Source organism: Pelmatolapia mariae, linkage group LG5 (genome assembly GCF_036321145.2).
Source record: "Pelmatolapia mariae isolate MD_Pm_ZW linkage group LG5, Pm_UMD_F_2, whole genome shotgun sequence".
NCBI classification, from domain to species: domain Eukaryota; kingdom Metazoa; phylum Chordata; class Actinopteri; order Cichliformes; family Cichlidae; genus Pelmatolapia; species Pelmatolapia mariae.
The window spans coordinates 30,099,125-30,121,386 of record NC_086231.1 but is presented as its reverse complement, the minus strand read 5'-3'; the positions used below and the strand labels follow the sequence as shown (position 1 = coordinate 30,121,386).

Here is a 22,262-nt window from a genome sequence, read left to right as displayed (position 1 = left end):
TACGCAACTTACCCGGAACTTGTTAATTTTAAAGTTGTATTTTCAAAACGATATCTTGAATAAAGTGTCCTCTTACTATAGTATTGAAGTGCTGCTATAATTCATAAATGTGACACATTTTAATCTACGTTAGTCTGCCAATAGTTCCGCAGAGGTTAGCTATTCAAAAAAGTAAAGAAGTAATTCTTAGTATAAGTATTACATCAATAATATTACAACTATTCAAATCGCAATATTTATAATACCCGGTGTCTGAACAGGAATATAATCTACCAGGGATGACGTAAAAAAACAAACAAACAAAGAAACAAAAAAAACAAAACTTAAAGTTTCAAAGGAAGTATTAAGGGCCTCAGAAACAATTTTTCTCAGGTTCACTGTGGCACATGTTTAACCCAACAACGATAATAGCCATGTCAAAGAAAGACAAACCACCAAAATGGATTCATTAAATTTATCATTTTATTTTGGTAATATTTTACTCTGAAAATGAGAAGTCCATTGCAGATGTCAATGTGTCTGAGAGTTTGGTGGCAAGTTTGTCTGCAGAGCAAAGAAAAAGAAACCAGAAAGCATTAGGGCAAAATCTAGATCATTTCTATAATAAATTTTAAAAACAAAAATGCTAAAAGTGTCACAAATCACATACAAGCAACCTTTTGGACAAAAACTGACCAGCTGGTTGGTACCACGACTTTCTGTGCTGACCAAACTGCTAGCAGCAGAGGTTTCTTTTCCAAATACATCAATAATTTTATCTCTGTATAGCGACATTTTTGTGACGAAACCCAACTCGCTTGATAGATTTGTTCTGATCTTAGCTCAGGATGTCTTTCTACTTTTTACTTACAATGGTTTATGAAAGAAAGTTGCTAATATCAAAACAAACACAATAATTTCATTAAGTGAAATGCACACTTCTTTGAATTGTGATCATGACTGACTTGGCTAATGAAGAAAAGCTGTGAGCTGGTTTCTTATCATATTTTTGATCACTGTTTAGCTGTCCTGTGAGGCACGGTCCAATCAATTTTACTGCTTTTATCTGAGTCTGTGCAGAGTATTACCGTGCACTCGATAAGTTATCAGTTAAAATCATCAATAAACAATGCTGAAACAGTGCCAGAGGACGCAACACAGACCCATGAATCATTACTTCCACAGTGTTTTAAAAAGGATGTGAATTATATTAGTGAATTCAATGTAGTCAACGGGATTTATGGAGCAGTTCTAAAATATCTAAAATGTGAGTATTAGTATTACACTGAGATGAATAATTGCACAAACCAGCTCTTTTCTGTAGCTTCTTCCTCTTCTTGCCCGCAGCCAGGAGTGCCTGACCCTGCAGCAGAGGGTCCACGTTCAAGATATTCTTTAAATCCGGAGCCTTGGATGCAGCATCCTTTGCGGGTACCTCTGTCTTTTTCTGTGATTTTATTTCCACTGTCATTGGTCCAAACTGTTTTGAGTGGAACAAAATAGCAGACATAAAAAGTGAGATGAATAACAGCATTCAGAGTCATCATATTCTATAATTCACCCACAATTTAAGGCTACTGCTGCTTCTCACCTCTGGATCCTGATCATCCTCCATAGATTCAGTTTCCTCTTTCGAGGATGATGCTTCCACTGATCCTCCTTCCAAGCCCAGATCACAGTGCAACTCGCCCTGCCCTCCCTGTGTCATCCCAGTGGTTTCCATGCAGAATCCCATTTGAATGTCAGGACAAGATGACTCTGGACACAGTGGAAAGCACAAACCATTTAGTCTAAAGTTATCTGAACAGGTTTACATGATCAAAGCATGTGGTTTTATATTATCATCATGTTCCATTTAATTTGCCTGACTGTGATACTGTTAATTATAACTTGCTTACCTGCAAGAACCTCCTGATTTCCCTTTTCCAGCTCGTCCCAGTCAAAGGCTTTTCCCATTTCTGTAACGATCTCAGCACTGACGTGTGTAGGAAGAGTGTGTGTCTCTGGAGGGTGTGTGAAGTAGCTAATCCTTCCCCTAAGAAACATAACTTCATGAATTTAACAGTGCTTAAACTGAGCCGTTGCTTCAATATCATTTCTAGAACTTTAAAAAGCTATACCAACCCGGTCCAGTCCATTAGTACACTCTTGGCTGCCTTGTCAGTGTCCGGCAGCCCCCCCTTCCTCAGTTTGCCTTGCCGACGGGCGAGCAATGCCAAGAACTCCAGAGCTGTATGAAAGTCTGGGACACCGTAGTGCTCCATGATCTGCGTTTCCAAAAAAAAAACCCCAAAGCCATTGTTTGAACTACTTATTATTCAGTGCTCAGTACAGTTGCAGTGTTATCATTCAGTACAGTTGCTGAAGAGGTAGCATGACCTACTTGTGCCTTGTTGCACCTTCTGAGGATGGCTTCCACGGGTGGAAGGGGATCAACAAGCTGTTCGATTTTAACACAGTTGCGAAGAATCATTGCGGCGTCTGTCGTTGATGTTGCCATGACAATACCGGGACAGTCCAGAAGCTTTATGTGTTTGTCCAAATGTACCTCTTGAAGACACCTGAAATCCAGAAAACCCATCAAGAACACCATGGCAGGATTAATATGCACATCATAATTGTGTCTTGTTAGACGAACATATAAAGTTGGCACAGTTGCCAAGTATGCCTTCACTACACTGAGGTTGCATCCCTGTGTGTGTGTGTGTGTAAAAACTGAATTATTTTTTTATTTTTATAGCTGAGATGATGAAGTTGAATGATGGAACATTAATTAATTACCATAATGCAACTTGTTTTTCACAAGTACCTACTTCACAAATGTGAACATTAATTAGCTTTCCTAAGCTGTAATAATAAAAACTCTAAATCTGGGCAGGGGCTGTGACTCATGTTCACTCACTTTTCAGGAAACAAAGAATGAAATAATCAATTACATCAAAAAAAGTCAGACTTAAAGCAAGTTGTCAAATTTGTGCAAGTGTTTTGATCCCCACCTCCCAAAAAAGTAAAAAAAAAAAAAAAAAAAAAAAAAACCGCACAAAATGCTGGATGTACCAAAAATTACGTGAAACTCACAATAATAGATGTATTAACTTAATATTTAAAAAATTGTCAGACGGTTCAATAAACATTCCAGTATCAAAAAGTTTCAAAAATTCTAATTTTCTGGAAATCATTTCACGCTTCAGGGTCACAGAGTAAATCTAGAAAACAAGTGTGGGCATGCAGGTTGAGCATGTTAATGTGTACTTACTTGGTGACACCTGGTGTGGCTCCAACATTACATGCTCGTGCTCGTTTCAGACTGTTGATCAAACTACTCTTTCCAACATTAGGAAAACCTGCAAAACATTAATGGAACGAAAAAAAATTCTATTTACTCTACCTTTCTTTAAAAGAAGAAAATCTGGTACAAAAACAGCAGTGTGTAACCTTTGATTCAATTTGGCCCTGAAGATATTTTGTGTAGATAGATTGAAGTCTCACCAACGTATTGGTGCTCTCAGTATTTCAGGGCACGGCACTTACCTACAACACCTACAGTGATGGCTGTCTTTATATCCAGGTTGCGGCAATAGTTGCCCAGTAGCTTCATCAAGCAGTCTGCTCCAATACAAGCACTGGTGCTGAGAAGCTCTGTGGTGGCTTGTGTCACTGGAACGTTGCTGCGTTTCTTCCCATTGCAGGAGACATAATGTGCAGAGTTCATGCCGGAGTCACATTTAAAAACAAAGTACAGCCTTGATTTAATCTGTATTTCTAGATAATTAGAGCATAACTGCTTCACTACTCACCAAGTTCTTAGTCTGCTGTTGAGTAGATGCTTTAAAAGCCACAGTGGGGAACTCATTTCTAAGATACTTTATCCACTTTTCCACTATTTCTTTTGACACCAAATCTGGAACCAAAGTAAAACCATTTACTATTTTAACAAACAAATGAGATGTGTACAATGTTAGTGGCCTTCTTACCAATTTTATTGAGGACTAAAACTATCTTCTTGTTCGTTCCACTCTGAATGACCGCCTGTTCCACCTGAGGACATCTGCAGCCAAAAGGGTCACGCGCGTCCAGTACCTCCAGAATCACATCAGAGGCCTCCACAACCTTAAAAAACAGAATGTCAAATAACGCTCATGTCAACTCCTCTCTCATCCATCATGTTTCTAATAGCCCTTTTTGACTAGTACCTACTTGGCTTGACTCAAGTTCAGTCATTTTCCATCACAACCAGGTACCAGCTAATGTGCACGTGGTCATTTTAGCAACATGGAGTGAAAGTCCCATGACATCATTTGTATGTGATACAAACACCACAACAAAGGAGGACGTGAAGCCGATGGTAAAACTCCTGCTTGGTGTATGTTGTTTTGTCAGTCCCTGGGATCACAGTGTTGTTTTTTGCGTAACCAATTCCCTCATTTTCGAGTTTCAAAACTGACAGCTTTGATTTTTGTGAAAGAGACTATGTCATGACTCTTCGAGTGATGTCTCTGACTAGCCAATTAGTGGCATGCAGTCTGTTGATGTCACATTTTCGAATCACCTCAGATTGCTTGGAAGCCAGGCCGAGAACCCAGCTACTACTGCTGAAGTACCTAGTACTACCACCTAATGGAAAACCCTAAAAACCCAGCTGAGTCGAGCCAAGCCGACCAGAGTATGTACTAGAGGAAACAGGCTATAAGATACTGAATGATACAGAGTGATTTTAAAGAATGTCAAAATTTCATTTAGTGTAAAATAAGAAGATTAATTCTTGTTGTGGTCCATATACAGGCCAGTGCGCAGTGCAATTAAATACCTTTTTAAATTCTCTGTAATATGCTTTCCTTGAATTCTCATTTTCAAAGTTGACATGCTTTTCTAAACTCTGCATCTCTGTCTCCTGTGAGGACAAAGAAGAACATGGTAATGACCACAGCAGCAAACTGTAAAGTATGCAGTTAGAGTCCTAAGTATCGTGCTTACCCTCTGCTCAAACTCCCTTTGTCGCTGAAGGATGTCATTCTGGAAGGTTTGCAAATTTCTCCTCTTCATAAGCTCTCGTTCTCGAGACAATTTCTGCTTCTCCTGAAGGTCCTGAAGCTAATGTAGTAAGACGTGACATAAGAGAGAGATTCACCAATGTGCCATCAAATCTGGTACAGCCAAGACTTTCAAAGGACGTACCCTTTGTTTCCTGATTTCTTCCGGTTTTCTGCTGTCCTTGACAGTCTGAGCAGGGGACTGTTCTGTATTTCTCCGCCCTGAAGCATCTCCCTTTCTTCCATCTTTAGCCTGTAGGATAAACACACAGGGAGTTGTAATATATTTTAGCTCATCAGCACAGCACTGGAAAGCAAAAACATTCATTTTACTGGCTTGTTTACACTGAATGATAAATGCAGCCAACCATGGTAAAGATACAAATCACTACCACTAATAAGCTCAAATACAATATACTCTATGCACAGTGTACATTTGACTTTTATTACCATATAGTCCAGTTGTTTTTGGCTATCCTGCATCTATTTATTCCTGCTCTATTCATTTTCCCGCTGTAAACCTGCTACTGTGACTTTCCCAACCGAGGGACTAATGAAAGCTATACAGTGTCACAGATCTCCCAGTGGTGCCTACAATGTTTTTGGTTGTCTTGGCGTCACAATGAAATGTTTCCTAAATGTTTGGTGAAAACATGAAAAACATTTAAAGTGTGACACCGACTACGTACGGGTGCTGAGAAGCTCGGTTCTCAGCGCCAGTTCAGTACCAACCGAACTATTACTGACTGTGCTCCAGCAGCACTAAAAGTTAGCGACAGATAACATTAGCCTTGTAGCACTCACCTTAAACTTCGCACTGAACCCGAGTCGTTTGGCTCGTTTCTGTTCTGTTAAATGCAAAAAATACAAAACGAAGACGTTTAAATGTCATTTCACGCAGTCAGTGAGTCAATACTTTCAGCTATAAACTGATGGATACCTACTAGCTTTAGACATAACTTCACCCTAGCCTTGCTCTTCTCAGACTTCACGTGTACGGCATCCCAAAGAGGTGGACAGGCGCACACGATGACGTCAACAACAACATCCGGTTAAATGTAGAAATAAAAGCTTAGAAAAATAAAAGTATTTACGTTGTAACTGACAGCGTAGATAGAGAATTTAATTTCTTGCGTTATAATATTATTATTGTAATATGTTGTAATTACCATTATAATGCACAAATTATAACAGAAACTGTTTTGGGCTAACCAAGAAATAACAAAAAGGCACTTCTGAGACAGGGTCTAGTTCTAAGCATTTTAACTCATGAATATGTTTTGGACAGCATAGTTTTATTTTCCACTCATTCGGTTTTTTGATTCTAACTTAATTCCAAAGTCATTGCAATGCATAGACCAGGAACCAGGAGACAGCTCAAACAGTCGCCTACAGAATGCATAACTTTGAGGTCGGTTATACAACATTTCACGCAAATGCATCTGGTAAAGAGTCTTCACTGAAATGGCTCTGGCACCAATGTAATGAATTTATGCATAAGTTCAGTGCGGAAGATTTGTAGTCACATATCTGTCTGCTTTCCAGGTGTTTGGTGGCTAATCTAAGCTTTACATCACTTCCACTTTCCCACGCTGTCAAGCTCATTGTGGCATCACTGGTCTAGTCAGCCTGCTTTAAGCCAACCAGCCTCCACTCTGCGTACTTTAAATATCACTGCTCATCAGTCAGTCTCCCTTGCAGACGCCTTCGTGCACCCCACCTCCTCCCCATCTCCACCTCCCCCTTGATTCTCAGGCTCAATTCAAGCCTCCATCTTCATCTCTACCAACAGTGTCTAGACTCCGGGGGTCTTGCCCTAATCCCTGTCATCCCATTTGTGCTTTTTTGGGCCATCAGAGTCTAATCGGCAAATACCTTTATTGAATTTTGTATATCAATAAGTCATGTTCAGTTCCTTCTAACGATCTCTCCTTAGTGAGATGCAATGTGGCTTTATTTTGAACATGTTAAAATAATACAACAACAAAAACAAGAAGCCCAAACAAACAAACAAAACATAAGAAAAAATGTTTAATAAAAAGTCGTTATAATAAATGAACACTGTAATTCTTAAACCATGTGGAGAAAACAGAAATGTAAAAGATTATGATTTTTTTTTCTGTTTATGAACAACAAACACTACCAGAGTGTTATTATATCTGATAAAGACATTGTTTTACTTCTATTATAGCTAATAATGATATTTTCAAGTTATCAAAACAAACTCTTCCAATCTTAACCCCAGAAATGGCCTGATTTCAAAGAGGACGACTATTGAAGCTGAGAAAGGTGGAGCATGCAAAGAACTCTGAGTTCGCAATCTGTCTTAAAAAAAAAAAAAAAAAAAAAAAAAAAAAAAGCATTATCAGTGGCAGTCCATCCATAATCATATTTAATAAAAAAGACTTGCATGATTAAATGCATGTTATCATTGCAGCCTACACGGCGTGCACCCTGCCTCTCACCCTATAACACCTGGGACAGTCTCCAGCCTCAGCATGACCCTGAATTGAATCAGTGGAGTAGAGAGTAGTGGTACGTAAAACATGTTAATATTAACCTTGTTTTATATGCAAAGTATAAGTGAAAATTACCATTAAATTCTGAATACGGTTTTGTTAAAGAAAGGAAGAGTAATTTTAATTAAAACATTAGCATGTTAAATGAAAACAGTTAAGATTTCTTTTTTATGTAAGTTCACTCGCAATTTCTTAATTTAAACTAGCAGTTTGGGAGCATCAACAATATTTTTAAAAGAAAAGAAAAAAAACGTAGTCCACTGTGTCATGTTTTGTAAGCTCTCAGGAACATTGTAGTCTTATTCTCCTGACAGCAGAATGTGAGGGTTTAAGGTGTACACCTGAAGATTAACAATGTTATAAGCCATTTTTAAACATGAACTAATCACAGTCAGACATTGTATTACTTTAGTAATACTTTATTACTTCTTTTCCAATGCAGAATATTTGCTAATGCCTTTCTTTGTGAAGTTCCTCTACTTTTTAGTGAGGTTGGCTGTTGCAATTCAAACTGTTCAGTAAGTAGTTCCTAATTTCCTTTACTCTCATTCCTGGTTATAAATCGGTTATTTACTTTTTTTTACTCAGTTTGTGTTGCCTGTACTGCTGAGTCATGCTTTAAAGGGACTAAAAATGTACCAACTGTATCAACTCCTGGCAATTCTGTCCTATGTTGGCAATTATTTTAATAAACATGAGCACAAGAGAGAGGAAGACACCCTACAATGAGTTGAAACACAAAATTGTTATTTATTCCTGCATATACAATTTTTGTCATCCATGTTGTGCCACTTTGTATGACCCTCACGATTTCCTGTCGTCACCCACTGTTGGTGGCAGTCCCATTCTCCCAACATCTGTAGCATTAAAGGGTACAGTCCTGTGCCAGACTTTGCATCAGGTGTTTAATATAGTATAACATGTTAAATGCCACATTTGTATTTGTTTAGCATGTTCAGATTTTACCCAAGGCATCAGAGGACACTGTTGCTCTTGCAGCTGTTTCTTGATGTTCTGGTAGTGTGAGTGCCCGTGATAATGAAGGTGACAATTTCTCACATCCTCACAAATCAGATTAGCGGAACGCCTCACGTTGGCGTCTGATGTCTGACCTGTTTACTCCGTAACCCTTCACGCCTGGCAAGTTTGCTCTGGAACCTTTTAATCTCTCCGGATTGACAGTTCGCTTGAGGGAAGGGGTGAGATTTACCAAAGCTGGCATAATGGTTTAATCTGGTGTATCAGTGCACTCCTCAAGTCCACTTGAGGAGTGCAACATTAGTTAAGAACTCCATGTAGGAGAGGAGGAGGTGAAAGGCTCCTGGATGACTCTAAAGATGTTAACTTTTCCACTTTTTGTTTTTAATGTGAATGTAGACAAGCTGTGAGTGTGAACTTCCTTAACTAGGTGAGCAAAATGTGATTTTGTTCTGCATCTGTTTACCAAATATTACTCTCTTGTGAATAGCTTCATCTTAATGTCACATCTAGTATTTATTTTTATCAGATTTGTGTGCACATGTTATTGACAGTATTGAAAAACCTTCTTTTTTTTCTTGGTATAAACTTTTTCAGGCATAGTCACGCAAACATTTAACTTTACATGAGTGTGTAAGAAGGAAATCTGACACTAGCTCACTGCTATAAATTTTGAATTATTTGATCCTCAATTATTTATTTAGCTTCATTTTCTGAGTTCTAACTTTATGATGAATAACCTTTGACTCCAGTAAATCTCTTACAAATTTAAGAATTAGCCTTGCTGTTGTTTCATTAACATTTTTTAAGAACCATTAATTTGGAGCTGTAACACACATATATGTAGCATGTGCTTAAGTTTTGTTTGGTTCTTCTTCTTCCAGCGACAGTTGAAGAAAACCAACAACAAATCCTCAAAGAGTTGGACATCCTGCTAAAGATAAGAGGAGTGGTTTCCTGGTTTCGAGTGAAGTTACATCCCAGGTGGAAAATAAAGATGAGGCAATCTTTGACTCCCTGATTCAGTCAAGTGCTTTTGGCAGTGTATAGTAAATGTGAAGGTTTGTGCTACAGCATTACAAGACACAAATGTTTGTAAGGTCTCCTGCTTAATACCAAATAACACCAGTGAAAATAGCAATAGTGGTCAAACAATTGCTACACTAGTAGTTATAAAATACACCAGCACTACAGCTTTAAATATGCTTGATATTTTTATTTACATTTGAAAAAACACAAGTAATATAATGATTCATTTGCTTTATGTGTATTTTTTTTTTGCTTTTTCATTTGCCAGAGAAAGCTATATTTACTAAAAAAGAAAGAAAAAAGGAAACAATAAATATTTACTGTACAAATCAAAACATTTATCTTTTTTTTCCCAAAATGGAGAACATGGATATTTATGCGGGAGCCACAGAGGAGACCTCTGTCTTTGATGTGGAGACTTCAGAGCCATCGTCCACTTGTTTGCCAAAGAGCTGCATGATGCATGTGCGGAACTGATTGGGAAGGAATAAAATAAAAGCATGTTAAAAACTAAAACAGATTTGACAGGGTAAATTTACCTTTGTGTTAGTATTGTGCCCACCTGTCTGTTCATGAAGACATAGATGATTGGGTTGTAGATAGTAGCGCTCTTGGCAAAGTATGCAGGCATAGCAGCAGCCAGAGGGTGGAAGGCATATCCAGGGTTGGCTGCGGCAAAGCAGGCAAAGAAGGTGTAAGGTCCCCAGCAGACACAATAAGCCACGATCATGACAACGACCATCCTGGAGACTTCCTTCTCAGCCTTCTGGGTTGACTCTGACTCCTTCTGCTGCATGGCAACCTGTGGTTGAAAAATCAAGAATGTGAGATCAAATCTTCTATTCTCACATCTCTGAACTGAAAATTATAAAAATCAAATTAAAGTAGCTTACAGCACGGATGGCCAGCCACACAGCAAGGTAGCACAGGATGATGACACCCAGGGGGAGGAAACAGCAAGTAATCATGAGAACAATCATGTAGGACTGTACTCCAGGGTCTTCACTTCCACTGAACACATCAGGTCCACAGGAAGTCTTCAGTCCATGAGGCCAGAACCTAATGCAAGAAAATGTTTAGTCTCTAGTTTATGTTTAAAAGACTCTGTCTTTGTATGCATCTGTTACATTAAAAGAAGCAGCAGAGTAGTTTACCTGCTCCATCCAAACATGGGAGGAGCACACCAAAATGCAGACCAGACCCAGGAGAAGACAATTCCACCTGTGGCCCATTTGGCATCAAATTTGACATTTCCAAAAGGTTTGCACACAACTATCCATCTTTCCCAGGAGATGATTGTCAGGGACCAAAGAGCAGCAATACCTGTGTAAAGAAGCAGGATACTCAGTAAGTTTATTTAGCCTGCAGCCTTACATTTGACATAATCCTGTCTTCAAATACTTTTACATTTAATATAAAAATAAATAAATAAATAACAAAATGGTGGCCACTTACCACAAGTTGAGACAACATAGCCCTCAAAGATACACATTGGGTGTCCTAGAATGAAGTAGCCAAAAAACTGGTTGCATACACTGATGGTGCTGGCAAAAACAGTCTCTCCCAGATCAGCAATGGCTAGATTGACCAAGATCCAGTTTAGAGGGTGACGCAGTTTCTTGAACTTCCATGTGGCCACTAAGACGAGACCGTTGGTGAAGACTGATAAGATCACCACGACAAACATCCAGAGTGTTGCAAGATTGTAAATCCATCGAGGTGCAATGTGGTAATTGGGACCCTCAAAGGGATCTAAAAAAAAAGAAAAAAGAAAAAACAATTTGGTATCTCATGTTTTTGCACAACCTCTCTCCATTGCACTAACTGTGGTTCTAACAGTTTGTGTGTCTTTTCAAATGGCTTAGGCAGCAGATTCAAGTCCGTGGTTCGACCCCCTTTATGTGGCAGATTTTCTTGGAGAAAGAGCCTGTACCCAAGTTGCTGCTGATAGCAGACCTTGCATGGCAGCTCAACAAGTGAGTGTACTTGTACTTGTATGTGTACTTGTGAAAGGATCACTAACAGAATCACTAACAGCACCACAGCACTACTTATTTGCTGTTATCATTCACCATTTTGATATACAACAGTCCAAACTACTTCATTAGATTTGAATCAGATTACAGGTAAAATAAGTATCTTTATATGAAAAGAGCCTCTGGGTGTTTATTTTTTGAAAAAAACAGCCCAGATCTTTGTTACCAAACTGAATGTATAAAAAGGATGGTTACCAATAAGATGTAACAATACTATAATAAGAATGCCACCATACACTGGTCGAAAACAGTTTTAAGTTACTCTTAAAAATGCACACTCAACTGTATATAGCATCATTAGTAGACATTATTGTTTCAAGACTAAAAGACTGATTTTGAATCCAGCTCTAGCAAGTCAAATAGCAATCTTTTCTTTTGTTATTTTGTTACAAGCTCCCATGCCGGTCAATTCATGAGAGAATAATACTATGATACCATACCTCTGGTGTTATTGCTGTTTGTGTAAACGAAGGCTGATCCCCTGGTTGAATCTTCATGATACCGCCTTGCAGCAAAACTCTGTTTTCCCCACTCTTCTGCCATTCTGTTCTTAGAAGGAGGTCCTGAGCTGTTAGCCTTTCTTGTCACTTGCTACCTCCTTGGCTGCTTGGTGCTACAGATCTGACTTTTGCTTTTATACCTATGCCTCACAAACCTCTGATTGGATTAGGTCACAATCAAATTATAGCTGTGATGTGCCTATTGGCAGTGCAGCACAGTGGCAAAGCAATAACCCTGAACTGTAATTAAAACAATCAACTAATGAGGTTAAGACAAAATGCTAGAATAATCTTGTTTGAAAGTGGATTTCCGTCCACTGACTTCAGATAAGGATTAGTTTCAAGATCTTTGACTAACAAATAAATGCCAGTTTTGTGTCCTAATTTTTCCACACTGAGTTCTCTAGTGGCTCATTTGGTTTATAACCATGTAGAAATGAAAAATAGAAACATAAAAGTGCATATATCTCTCAAATCACCATTTAACCTATAAAGAAAATGTTTACTTTCTTCTACTTTTGAATACAGAGAGGTGTCAAATCCAGACACTTTGCAATATTTAATATTTATGCTACTGTGATCCTAACAGGTATATGTGTCAGCCCTGATTTGCATAGCACTCTCAAAGCAGCTTTAGTGGAGAAGTGGAGATCCGCGGTCCTATAATAGTGCAGGTTTCAGTTGTTGACCTGTGAGGGAAGTAAGACACTTTTAATCCCTCCGGAAAGAGGGTTCATCGGATTCTTTGACAGTCCTTTGACCCTGCAACACACGTCATAGCCCTTATGGCAAGTGGCAAGCAAAGGGAGGAACACTTTTTGTACTTATGAGCATTATGAGCAAGCCTCATGAAACTGGTTGTTTGAATGATTGTCTTTAGGCTAATAAGTAACTTAAACAATAAACAAATTAAATGATAAAATTTAGAACTAGCTCATTCAAGATGAGTCACTTCACGATGGATCTGTGAGGGTGGCTATTGAAGACTTCATTTGGTTATGGGAAAGCCTGATAATTGAAAAGCTGGTAGTAATTTTATGGTACAAGACTGCGTGAGAGTGTTTTTAAATCTTTTCATGAGTTGCAAATTCAATTGTGTTTTCACATTTTTGACAAAGAGCACTGAACGCAATCTGACTAAAGTCCCTCTGTCCTCTGTCTGATGCACTATCCTGCAGGATAGTGTGTATCTGGGAGATCTGTCCCAAGTCGCTGTTTATGAAATCCAACTTCACACGTTAACAATAACTCATGCAATTATGTGACAACTGGATGATAATTCCTGTAGCTATTTAATTATGTGATTAAATTGATATGAAAAAAGCTCTGGAGGATCTGTGTAAGCCTTTGGAGAAACTAATGCATCTGTGGCCATTGATCTAATGTTCAAAGTGTTACCAGTGAAAACCAGTACCAGAGATTTCTTAACAGAAACTGTTACATACCATAGTTATGTTTTTTTTTTTAATGACTAATGAGATAAAAGGTGGGACGTTAGTAAATCTAGAATCAAGACATGACTTAATGAATGTAAAAACAGGGTTTTTTCCTCAAGATGAAAATTTCAAGTTAACTGAAAAAAGCATGCATAGCTACAAAACAAGATTCTTTGAACTGATTAAAACCAAGATGAAAAATGAGCAGAACTATGGGACGTGGGAAGAAAAGCGTTTCCCATTATTTTTCAACCATTTTGAAGGCAGTGCTGTGAAATTAGCATGCAGGGGAACTGGGAAACTGCTGTTTATTGATGATTTAGCTGCTGAGTCAAATGGCGATGTGGCAATGTCTCGGTGTACACATGGATAATAACAAGCAATACATACAGCAAAACAAACATGAGCTCCTTCAGACCGATAGTCTTAAATGACTGAGTCAGTCCCCTAAGCTCAACCCAACAGCTACAGCTAAGGCCTCGCAAACTAAACACTATGTTTTCCTCTGGGGAGCCAACACAGTATTTGGTGTCCATGGGTTAGACAGACAATGACTGCAACAATTAATTAAATATAGATTGACTTTTATTTTTTGGAGTTTGAGTCAAAGATATTAACATCTTAGCTAATGTTAGCTAAAACAAGTATAAGATAAATGTTCCAGATAACACAGCTACAAAAACACTGTGTGATGCTAGCAAAGCACTAGATTAATATTTAGGATTACAGATGAGGTCTCAGTCCTGAATCATATTTAAAGTTGCTATTTCCTAAGTATTATTCATCAAGCTGACCATCATGCACATTTAAAGCTGAATAAAATGTCATTTTCAGTGGCAGCAACAATGTTACGAAGCTGCAACAATTATTCCTTAAAGCAAATGCTGCTCTGTGGTCTTTCTTACAATCAGAACTGCTCCCAACAAACACAGATGTCTACATCAGCGCTGTAACAACTTCTACTGTTATAACTTGCACATTACTTTTCTCAGCTTATATATACACTAACTTATTGGAAGTTACATGTCTACTTTTTAATGCACAGGTACAATAAACAATCTGCACTTTTCTAATTATTCTAAATATTCTTAACTATTTAAACATCTTTCAGTATCCTGCTCCGTTTGCACACTATGTGTACGCTAATTTAAATAACTGTACAGTACTCTGCTCTGGTAACTATTGTCCATGATGTAAATATGTAAAAATTGTGCTTCTGTTCTGTGTCCTGTTCTGTTTGTATATGTGTGTTTTTGCTGCTGATACAACCAAATTTCCCCTTGTGGGACAATTAAAGGATTATTCTATTCTATTCTATTCTATTCTTGACTATAACACGGAGCATAATTCACAACATTTAAATCACACTGCATTCACTCGTAACGGAGATCATAAACTCGGGTAGCAGACGACAGTTTTAGTCATTAGAGCAGGTTTAAGGAATCATGAACTGCTTTCAACTTTCAGAGTCGTACACTATGTTAATCTTTTTTATACAGTCTATGACCTAAAACGACTAAAGCTGAGCTGCTTCGGCCAAACTAAGTATAACGATTTGGGTGGAGGGAATTCCCTGTCTGATCTAGTGCCACCCAGAGGCCACACTGTCACAGCCACAGAAAGTGGAACATGTAGCCTACTTTTAGAGCAGGTTAACTAATGTGATCATTGTTAAATTTGATAAGAATGTTTTGTTTACGACTTCAAAACCAATCCGACGCTTTAAATGATCCACCGGGTATGCTCCCGAAAGTCCGGATTTGCCACTGACTGAGGAGGATGTGTCAGTATTAACTGTTCCAAAACACAATTGAGGTAACAGGTCAGCGCAGTAGGTTAATAGTTCATTTCTGTTGTTAACGGGCTTTTTAACTTATATTCCAAAGCCTTTTGTCTCCGAGGGGACTCATTGTAATGCACTAAATATAAGTGTGACTCAGCTCTTTGGCTGTAAATCACAAAGTAGCTGTCAGGTTTCAAATATCTGATTCTGAAAGAAATTCCTCATCTGCAAAGTTTCATTGTGGATCTTTCACTGGCTACAAACATTACCGTAACTGTAACATTATATGATAGCAGCACTGCACCAGTGTTCCTAGCTGAAGACGTTGCAAGGACAGCAGCTGTGTTGCACCACCTTCTCCTGTCTTAGCCGTGAATGTCTAACCTATTTGACACAGTGAAAAGTGAGCGAAGATTTCTCATCTCCAAGCAGGCCAAAGCAGATTATACGGACAACTCAGGTTCCTCCACAAAACAGATTAACACAGAGTAATTACTTTTGGCATGCTCGCTCCGTAACACTTTAATCTCTCCGGAACAGCGGTTCATTTCAGGGGAAAGCTAAGGGTCCTCAAAGCTGCTGTAGTGGTTTACCTTAATCCCTAACTCTGCACTTTTGTTGAGTCCACTTCTTGCACGGGTAGCAGACATGCAGATTTGATAAGAACCCTTCCTCGGACAAGGACTTTACACCAGGAAAAGGATGGACCCCAAAACTGGAGGGAGTTGTAAATTTTCTTTATATTTTTCCACTTTTGTATTTCCAACTGTGTCTAGCACTTGCTAAAATTTTCCACCTTAGATTAGGAAGCAACAGTGGGTTAAACAAAGACATTTCTAAAATGTGAAGTTAACTAGGGATCTATCTCTTAATGTAAATTTACATATCACCTGAGAGGTAGAGATGATGCTAGGTAAAGGGCTTTTTGGTTTTGTTTTACTCTGGCTGCTTTTTCCACATGACGGCGTGATGTTTCGAGGGTAGGTCTGGAATTCCGCTAGTTCTGAACTATTCGTGTTTGTCAAAAGTTCACTACTAGCAGAACTCAGATCTGCTCCCGACTATCGACTGGTATCTCCATGACCATAGTCACTAAGAGGTCTGGTTTATTCATTCGCTGTCTTAGGTAATTTCCAGTCATTAACTTGCAGTGACAGGAAATGACTGCAAATTGCTCCACTGGTGTGACGTGAACCAGCTCCATCTTTGCCAATCTTTACTTTCTTGTGTTTACTTCACACCAGATAATCCTGATTTATTTTGAATCTGTCTTCTAGGAGGGTTTGATGATCAAAGCTTTTACTCCCTTTCTCCTGCTGCACAGATGTCCACAAAAAAAGAGATCAATTCCAGAAATATTAGTATGATGTGTGATTGTGTGACTTTCACTTCTTAGCAACAATGCTTCTTGGTAATCTTAGTTTTTGGTATTTTGGCAAGGACTCATTTATGCAAAACTCTGAGGGTTAACAGAGTTATAGATCCAAAATGTAACTTGCAATTTTCATTTAGGTTTTTGATTTATTTTTTTTTTAAAGCACCAAAGGAGTAGTTATAGTTCCATTTTTAGATTTGTTTGTGCTTTCAGTTGCAGAAAAACCCTGATATGAGTAACTGTGAGGTCAACAAACCACCTTACATCAGTTAATATTTTGATTTCAAGCAAGCAAAAACAGGCTGGCTGCAGCTGCCTGAAAGATGTGACCTTCAACCATCACAATCATCTGGAATATAGAGTTTCTTATATGCATGTGTAGATGCATATAAGAAACTGCATATGCATGTTTTGATCTAATCGAAACATTTGTTGTGATTATGGTATAGAGGTGGATGCCTTAGAGGCACAGTGTCCTCTGATTGCTTCCCCATCAGCATGAATTTGAAGAAATCTACCATTTTATGGGGAAAAGGGCTTTCTCTGCAACAAAAACTGTTTTGTATTTTTATTTTACAAAGATAAAAGTTGAGCTTTTGTGTCTCATCCCCATTCGTTCATAATCAATAAAGACCATCTTACAAGTACACTCTAGGTGAATTGTAAGCCAATTGTGCTGCAATGGGATTAACGGGTTGTCTGTTAATCTCTATTGGGACTGCTGTGAAAGGTCGTTAATTATGACACTATCTGTAGGTCAAATGCTGCAGATCCTCACCTTTTACAGCACAGTAGCAAATTAACAATTATATTTCAATTTAACACGCAAAGTGGGTGCTTGCTCAGCAGACTCAATAACATTAAGCACTTACTGAAAACTGTAATGTGGCTTTTGCATTATGTTTGAATTGCATACAAATGTGCTGCAAATAAATGTAACCATTTTCTTTACCATATTTAGCTGTGATTGATGCAGGGTTTCAAATATTAACAAGGACTCGGAGATAAATGCTGCTTTCTGAGCATCTATAAATAGAAGCTATGAAACAAATCCATGAGCTGTGAATAAATCAGAAGAGTGAGGTTGTTTTGCATCATTGTTAAAGTTTTTTTTCTTTTCTTTTCCCACTTCCATTTCAATGTGAATGTTTACAGGAGTGTGTTTTTGCTGTATTTGTCTTCACTCAGTAACTTTTACTGGCTTGCTAGGTGTGTGCATGTGTTTGTTTGTGTTTGTGCATAAATAGTACACCATGAAAGACTAAACTAAACTAAAGTGCGAAACTAGAACCATTTCCTTCACTTCAATAACATTGATGTGCATTTGTGGATTTTCCTTTTACCTCAAGTATATCCCGCTGATCCCATGAGCCTATCTATGTGATGAGCTGATCCAGGAGCAGTAAATGTTGTAAATATAAGCAGCAACATTGTGTCCACTTTATTGGTTTTCTCTTGCACTACACCACTACACATTAAAAAGATAAACAAATATATTATTTTGGGTTTCCTATAATAACTGCAGCACAACTTATCAAACATATTTACACATATTTCTATCATACTGTAAGTATTTCTGAAACCTAATATGGGTTTTGATGACCTGAATGTTATACTGAAAAAAATCAAACAAACAAAAGACTAAACAAAACAAGATTGTTAAAACAAAATATAATGCTAAAATAGTAAGCTTTAGTATCATATCCATCATTATGTGCAGTGATGAGCCTTTTAAAGACACAAATAGTTGCTTCATCAATGAAATTTATTGCATTTTTTAAACATTTTTACTGCATAAAACTATGTATCTGTAAGAATAGCAAAAATACATTTGTCACATTATTAGCGTTTCTGTGCTATGTTCAATATGCGAGCTGTCCAAATTGGGCACGAGTAACCTACGCAGGTCCAACTTTAGAGACTTCAGTGGTCGACTGACTTGATGACTCTTCATCGTCACCTCCGCTCATTCCCAGCATCTTCCTTATACACGAGCGGAACTAAAAGAGAATAAAGAGGAAGGTTTTGGTCACTTCTTATTAATCTGTTTAATAGTCCTTGTAAAAAGCCATCTTAGTCACATTAAAGTGTCTCAGGGGAGATGGAGGGGACTGACAGACCGCCACTCAGTGCAGCATTAGCATGTTACCAGCAGTGATGGATAAAAGGCAAAAGCTGGCGCAACAAAAGTCAGTGTGATTGGAGGGCAGTAACTTATTATTTACTCCCTCTTGATGTTGTTGTTGTTGTTGTTGTGGGTTTTTTTCTTTTTTACATTTTCATGAAAATTGACAATAAATGAGTGTCTTCTTTTTGTTCCATGTTTATTTAGGCTCAACTGTCTGTCAGATTTTCTCTCGGAGGATGGGTCAACCCTTTTGTATTTTCTAACAGCCACCATTAGAGGGCGTCCGTGGCCGACTCAGTCACAAGCTCAAATAAAAACAAAACAAAACACAAAGCTGATGTTCCATGTTTGTTACTCTGCTTAAACTAAGCAAAGCTTCAGTTTAGTGAAATGGATGCAAATTTAGTCTAAGTTAAATTTATTTCACTCTGAGCTGCCAAAGAATTTTTTACCTGCTTATTGAGGAGGATGTAAATGACTGGGTTGTAGACTGTGGAGGCCTTTGAGAAACAGGAGGGAATGGTGGCCAGTCTCAGGTCGAATGGCTGCCCACGGTTATTCACAACCCAGACGGCAAAGGAGGCATATGGCATCCAGCACACCAGAAAGCCCAGCACCATGATCACCACCATCCTGGTCACTTCCTTCTCTGCCTTCTGGGTGGAGGCAGACTCTGCTTGGGCCTTTACTGCCTTTTGAGACAGATCATTTGTCAGAATCAGAATCAGACTGGAAAATTGTAAGTATGAAAATATATTTTTTCCTTCATTCCCACCCCTTCCCTAGTTTGTTTTGCCTTCTAGTATTTCTCTTTAATAAACAAAACTACACATAACATAATCGCCCTAAACACCGATACGATAATTGCTAACCAATAACCAATGATATTGCCTACCGATTTCAGCATGAACAGCAGCTGTGAGTAGCAGAAGACGATGGTGGAGAAAGGGACAGCAAAGCAGAAGCAGAAGAGGAACATCACATAGGTTTCATTGTTAAACTTGTTGCCTGTTGTGTACCAGTCTGGGCCACAGGAACACTGCATGCCCTCTGGGATATACCTAGAAAGAGAAACTATTATTTTCCGCTGTGGTATATGTATACATATGTTATTAGCCCTAAGAGAACCATTTACATCAAGGTTAGAGCAAATGAATTATAAAGCACTTAATCTATATGTACTCACCTGCTCCATCCAACCAGAGGTGGAAGTGCAGCGCTCAGACCGCAGACCCAAGTCAATCCACAGCATGCTAAAGCATGGCTGGACTTGAAGGCAAAGTTCCCAAGTGGCTTGCACACAACCAACCATCTTTCAAATGCTACCACAGCAAGAGACCACAGGCTAACCATACCTGCAGCAGGACAAAGACAATGATAACTACGTTAATATTTAGAAATGTTCTGTCCAACAGCAGCTGCTTTTTATATATTGATTCACATAAGCACATAACCAACAACTTCTTTAACAACAACAGTGTCTTATGTGGTATTCTTTGAGAAAAAGAATGTTTTGGTGTTCAAAATAAAGTTAGCTTTATATAGTACCATACGGTATGCAATGATATTGGCACCAGTATACTGATTGCTCTATTTTTCCTACAAATAAGGACACAATATGTATTTTATGTGTCATGGGAAAAACAAATAGCTTCTTCTTCTTCTTCTTCTACTTATTATTATTATTATCATCATTATTATTATTGCAGTCCAGATAAAAAAAAAAATCCCTATTGAGAGTGCTTTGGTTGACAAAAACTGGCATAGGTCAAATCTCTAACATACATCATTTTAATTCGAGTGTAATAATATGATGCATGATGTAACCCTTTTTTCTTACTTAGCAAAGTCTATAATTATGCTCCTTACCACCAAGAGTTGCTACAAATCCTTCAATCTTGCATGCAGTTGGACCAAAGAACATGTATTTAAAAGCAAAGCAGATGAAGCAGGTGAAAGAGCCCACAGAGGAGACGATGAGGTTCGCAACAGCCAAGTTCACCAAGATGTAGTTTAGATGAGACCGGAGCTTCTTGTATTGGACAGTACATGCAATAGTGAGGACATTGATCACTGTGCCGGCCACCCACAAGAAGAACATAAACACTGACATGGAATAAAAGATCAGCGGGCTTCCTAAATGGTCCTGAGGAACCAGGTATGGGCTGAGGGCTGTGATATTGTTGGTGTCCAGAGGGATGGGGATCCAGAAGTCTTCTGGGAACTCTGCGGGACGACTTCCTCTCATTTTCTTAGTTGGTGTGTGCGATCAAAATCGATATCTAAAGAGATTGAATAAAAACACTTCAAAAGACTTCAAATAAACTGCATCTAATTTCAAATAGTACTCAGAGATTTCATGTTTCCTTCCGTCTTATATCTGAGATGCTCGTCTGTCTGAAGCGGAGTTAACGCCGACATTTATAGGAACTTTGATGATTGCTAAGGCTCAACATAATTGGCTAAAGGACAGGATTTAAAGCTTTCCTTGCATTCCGATAACAACATACCCTACCCAATAGCTAATACACAGATTACTATCGCATTACCAGACTTGGCAAGGATCATCTCATTACATCCTAGTGTAAGGGCAGTGTGTTTGTGAACCATATAATCTGATCTACAGGGACTTCCAAGAGGTCAGTGCATGCATCTCACCCTCAGTACTCCAGGTTGTGTTGATTTATCTTTTTTTCTGGCACAATTACTTTTCACCAAGAAGGAGTAGTCAGTCTTCTGGGAAAAATTGGCTGGATTAAAGAGAAAAAAGTTTTTCTGTCTCTTCATCCCTTATCTTGCTAACTACTCATCAGATCTACTTTATATTTGGTGGTTAGAGGTCCTTTGAATGAGTCATGGTCTCTTTTTGGGGGTCTTCCCTCTATTGATTGGCAACATTATCAAACCTTTAAGATCAAATTTCTTCCCCTGCCGAGGATATCACATTCCTCTGTGACCTCTTAATTATGTCACCACTTCAGACAGCATAGTTTATATAAACCTCCACTGCAGTGAACACCGCTCTAGAAAAAATATTAAACCACTGACAGGTGAAGTCTATAACACTGATAATCTTGCCAGAAACTTTCTTGAACCATTGGATTTTGGTATTTATGTGGATGTTATTTTTGTTTGCTCCAGAACAAGCAGACCCCCCTCCCCCCAGCACTGGAAGCAGTCTGACCCAGCAGGACAATGTCCAGGAGTAGGTAGTGTCACAAAAACATCTTAGGGTTGGCTTGAGTTACAAAACAAAAAGTTCAAGCTGTTGACCTGGCATCCAAATTCCACAGATCTTAATCGGATGAAGCATCTGCCTGTACTTGACCTATGAGTCAGGACTGTCTTGGTATCCATTCATCCATCCATCCATTGATTTTCCTCCACTTATCCAATTCTAGATTAGGAAGGTGGTGACTGGAGTCTGTCCCAGCTACAATAGGGACAGATCACCAGTCTATCTGTGTAT

General features: G+C 38.5%; 3 protein-coding genes and 1 long non-coding RNA gene across 4 annotated transcripts; 1 reads left to right on the top strand and 3 right to left on the bottom strand.

Moving 5' to 3' along the window:
- Positions 1-442: 442 nt before the first annotated feature.
- On the bottom strand, positions 443-6,030 carry gnl3l (G protein nucleolar 3 like). The gene is made up of 15 exons (XM_063473192.1): positions 5,954-6,030; positions 5,814-5,857; positions 5,155-5,262; positions 4,954-5,070; positions 4,787-4,870; positions 3,954-4,089; positions 3,777-3,880; positions 3,511-3,655; positions 3,236-3,323; positions 2,363-2,540; positions 2,104-2,246; positions 1,878-2,014; positions 1,571-1,737; positions 1,288-1,459; positions 443-543 (listed from the first exon to the last, which is right to left on the bottom strand). Exons 1-15 carry the CDS (start codon positions 5,964-5,966, stop codon positions 479-481), a joined length of 1,701 nt encoding a protein of 566 aa, XP_063329262.1. The 5' UTR covers positions 5,967-6,030; the 3' UTR covers positions 443-478.
- A 2,532-nt stretch (positions 6,031-8,562) lies between these two features.
- LOC134628083 (uncharacterized) lies at positions 8,563-9,857 on the top strand. The gene is made up of 2 exons (XR_010093944.1): positions 8,563-8,936; positions 9,391-9,857. It is a non-coding gene; the product is annotated as an uncharacterized LOC134628083 (long non-coding RNA).
- On the bottom strand, positions 9,708-12,197 carry LOC134628082 (red-sensitive opsin). Its single transcript, XM_063474714.1, has 6 exons — positions 12,012-12,197; positions 10,991-11,287; positions 10,690-10,858; positions 10,429-10,594; positions 10,098-10,337; positions 9,708-10,008 (listed from the first exon to the last, which is right to left on the bottom strand). The coding sequence occupies exons 1-6, from the start codon at positions 12,112-12,114 to the stop codon at positions 9,910-9,912; spliced, it is 1,074 nt and encodes a 357-aa protein (XP_063330784.1). The 5' UTR covers positions 12,115-12,197; the 3' UTR covers positions 9,708-9,909.
- Positions 12,198-17,221: 5,024 nt separating this feature from the next.
- Positions 17,222-21,198, bottom strand: LOC134628081 (blue-sensitive opsin). The gene is made up of 5 exons (XM_063474713.1): positions 20,663-21,198; positions 19,980-20,148; positions 19,689-19,854; positions 19,246-19,485; positions 17,222-18,665 (listed from the first exon to the last, which is right to left on the bottom strand). The coding sequence occupies exons 1-5, from the start codon at positions 21,039-21,041 to the stop codon at positions 18,564-18,566; spliced, it is 1,056 nt and encodes a 351-aa protein (XP_063330783.1). The 5' UTR covers positions 21,042-21,198; the 3' UTR covers positions 17,222-18,563.
- Between the last annotated feature and the right edge of the window lie 1,064 nt (positions 21,199-22,262).

What these genes read in the sequence shown, in the direction of transcription:
- LOC134628081 (XM_063474713.1), bottom strand. Translation starts at nt 21,041, where the DNA reads ATGAGAGGAAGTCGTCCCGCAGAGTTCCCAGAAGACTTCTGGATCCCC. An exon ending in CCTCTGGTTGGATGGAGCAG is followed by an intron (nt 19,855 to 19,979) that starts GTGAGTACATAT and finishes TTCTCTTTCTAG; the next exon opens with GTATATCCCAGAGGGCATGC. An exon ending in TGCTGTTCATGCTGAAATCG is followed by an intron (nt 19,486 to 19,688) that starts GTAGGCAATATC and finishes CTGTCTCAAAAG; the next exon opens with GCAGTAAAGGCCCAAGCAGA.
- gnl3l (XM_063473192.1), bottom strand. An exon ending in GGTTCAGTGCGAAGTTTAAG is followed by an intron (nt 5,263 to 5,813) that starts GTGAGTGCTACA and finishes TTTATCCTACAG; the next exon opens with GCTAAAGATGGAAGAAAGGG. An exon ending in ATTACAGAGAATTTAAAAAG is followed by an intron (nt 4,090 to 4,786) that starts GTATTTAATTGC and finishes CTGTTTTTTAAG; the next exon opens with GTTGTGGAGGCCTCTGATGT.
- LOC134628082 (XM_063474714.1), bottom strand. Translation starts at nt 12,114, where the DNA reads ATGGCAGAAGAGTGGGGAAAACAGAGTTTTGCTGCAAGGCGGTATCAT. An exon ending in CCCATGTTTGGATGGAGCAG is followed by an intron (nt 10,595 to 10,689) that starts GTAAACTACTCT and finishes TTCTTGCATTAG; the next exon opens with GTTCTGGCCTCATGGACTGA. An exon ending in TGTGGCTGGCCATCCGTGCT is followed by an intron (nt 10,338 to 10,428) that starts GTAAGCTACTTT and finishes TTTCAACCACAG; the next exon opens with GTTGCCATGCAGCAGAAGGA.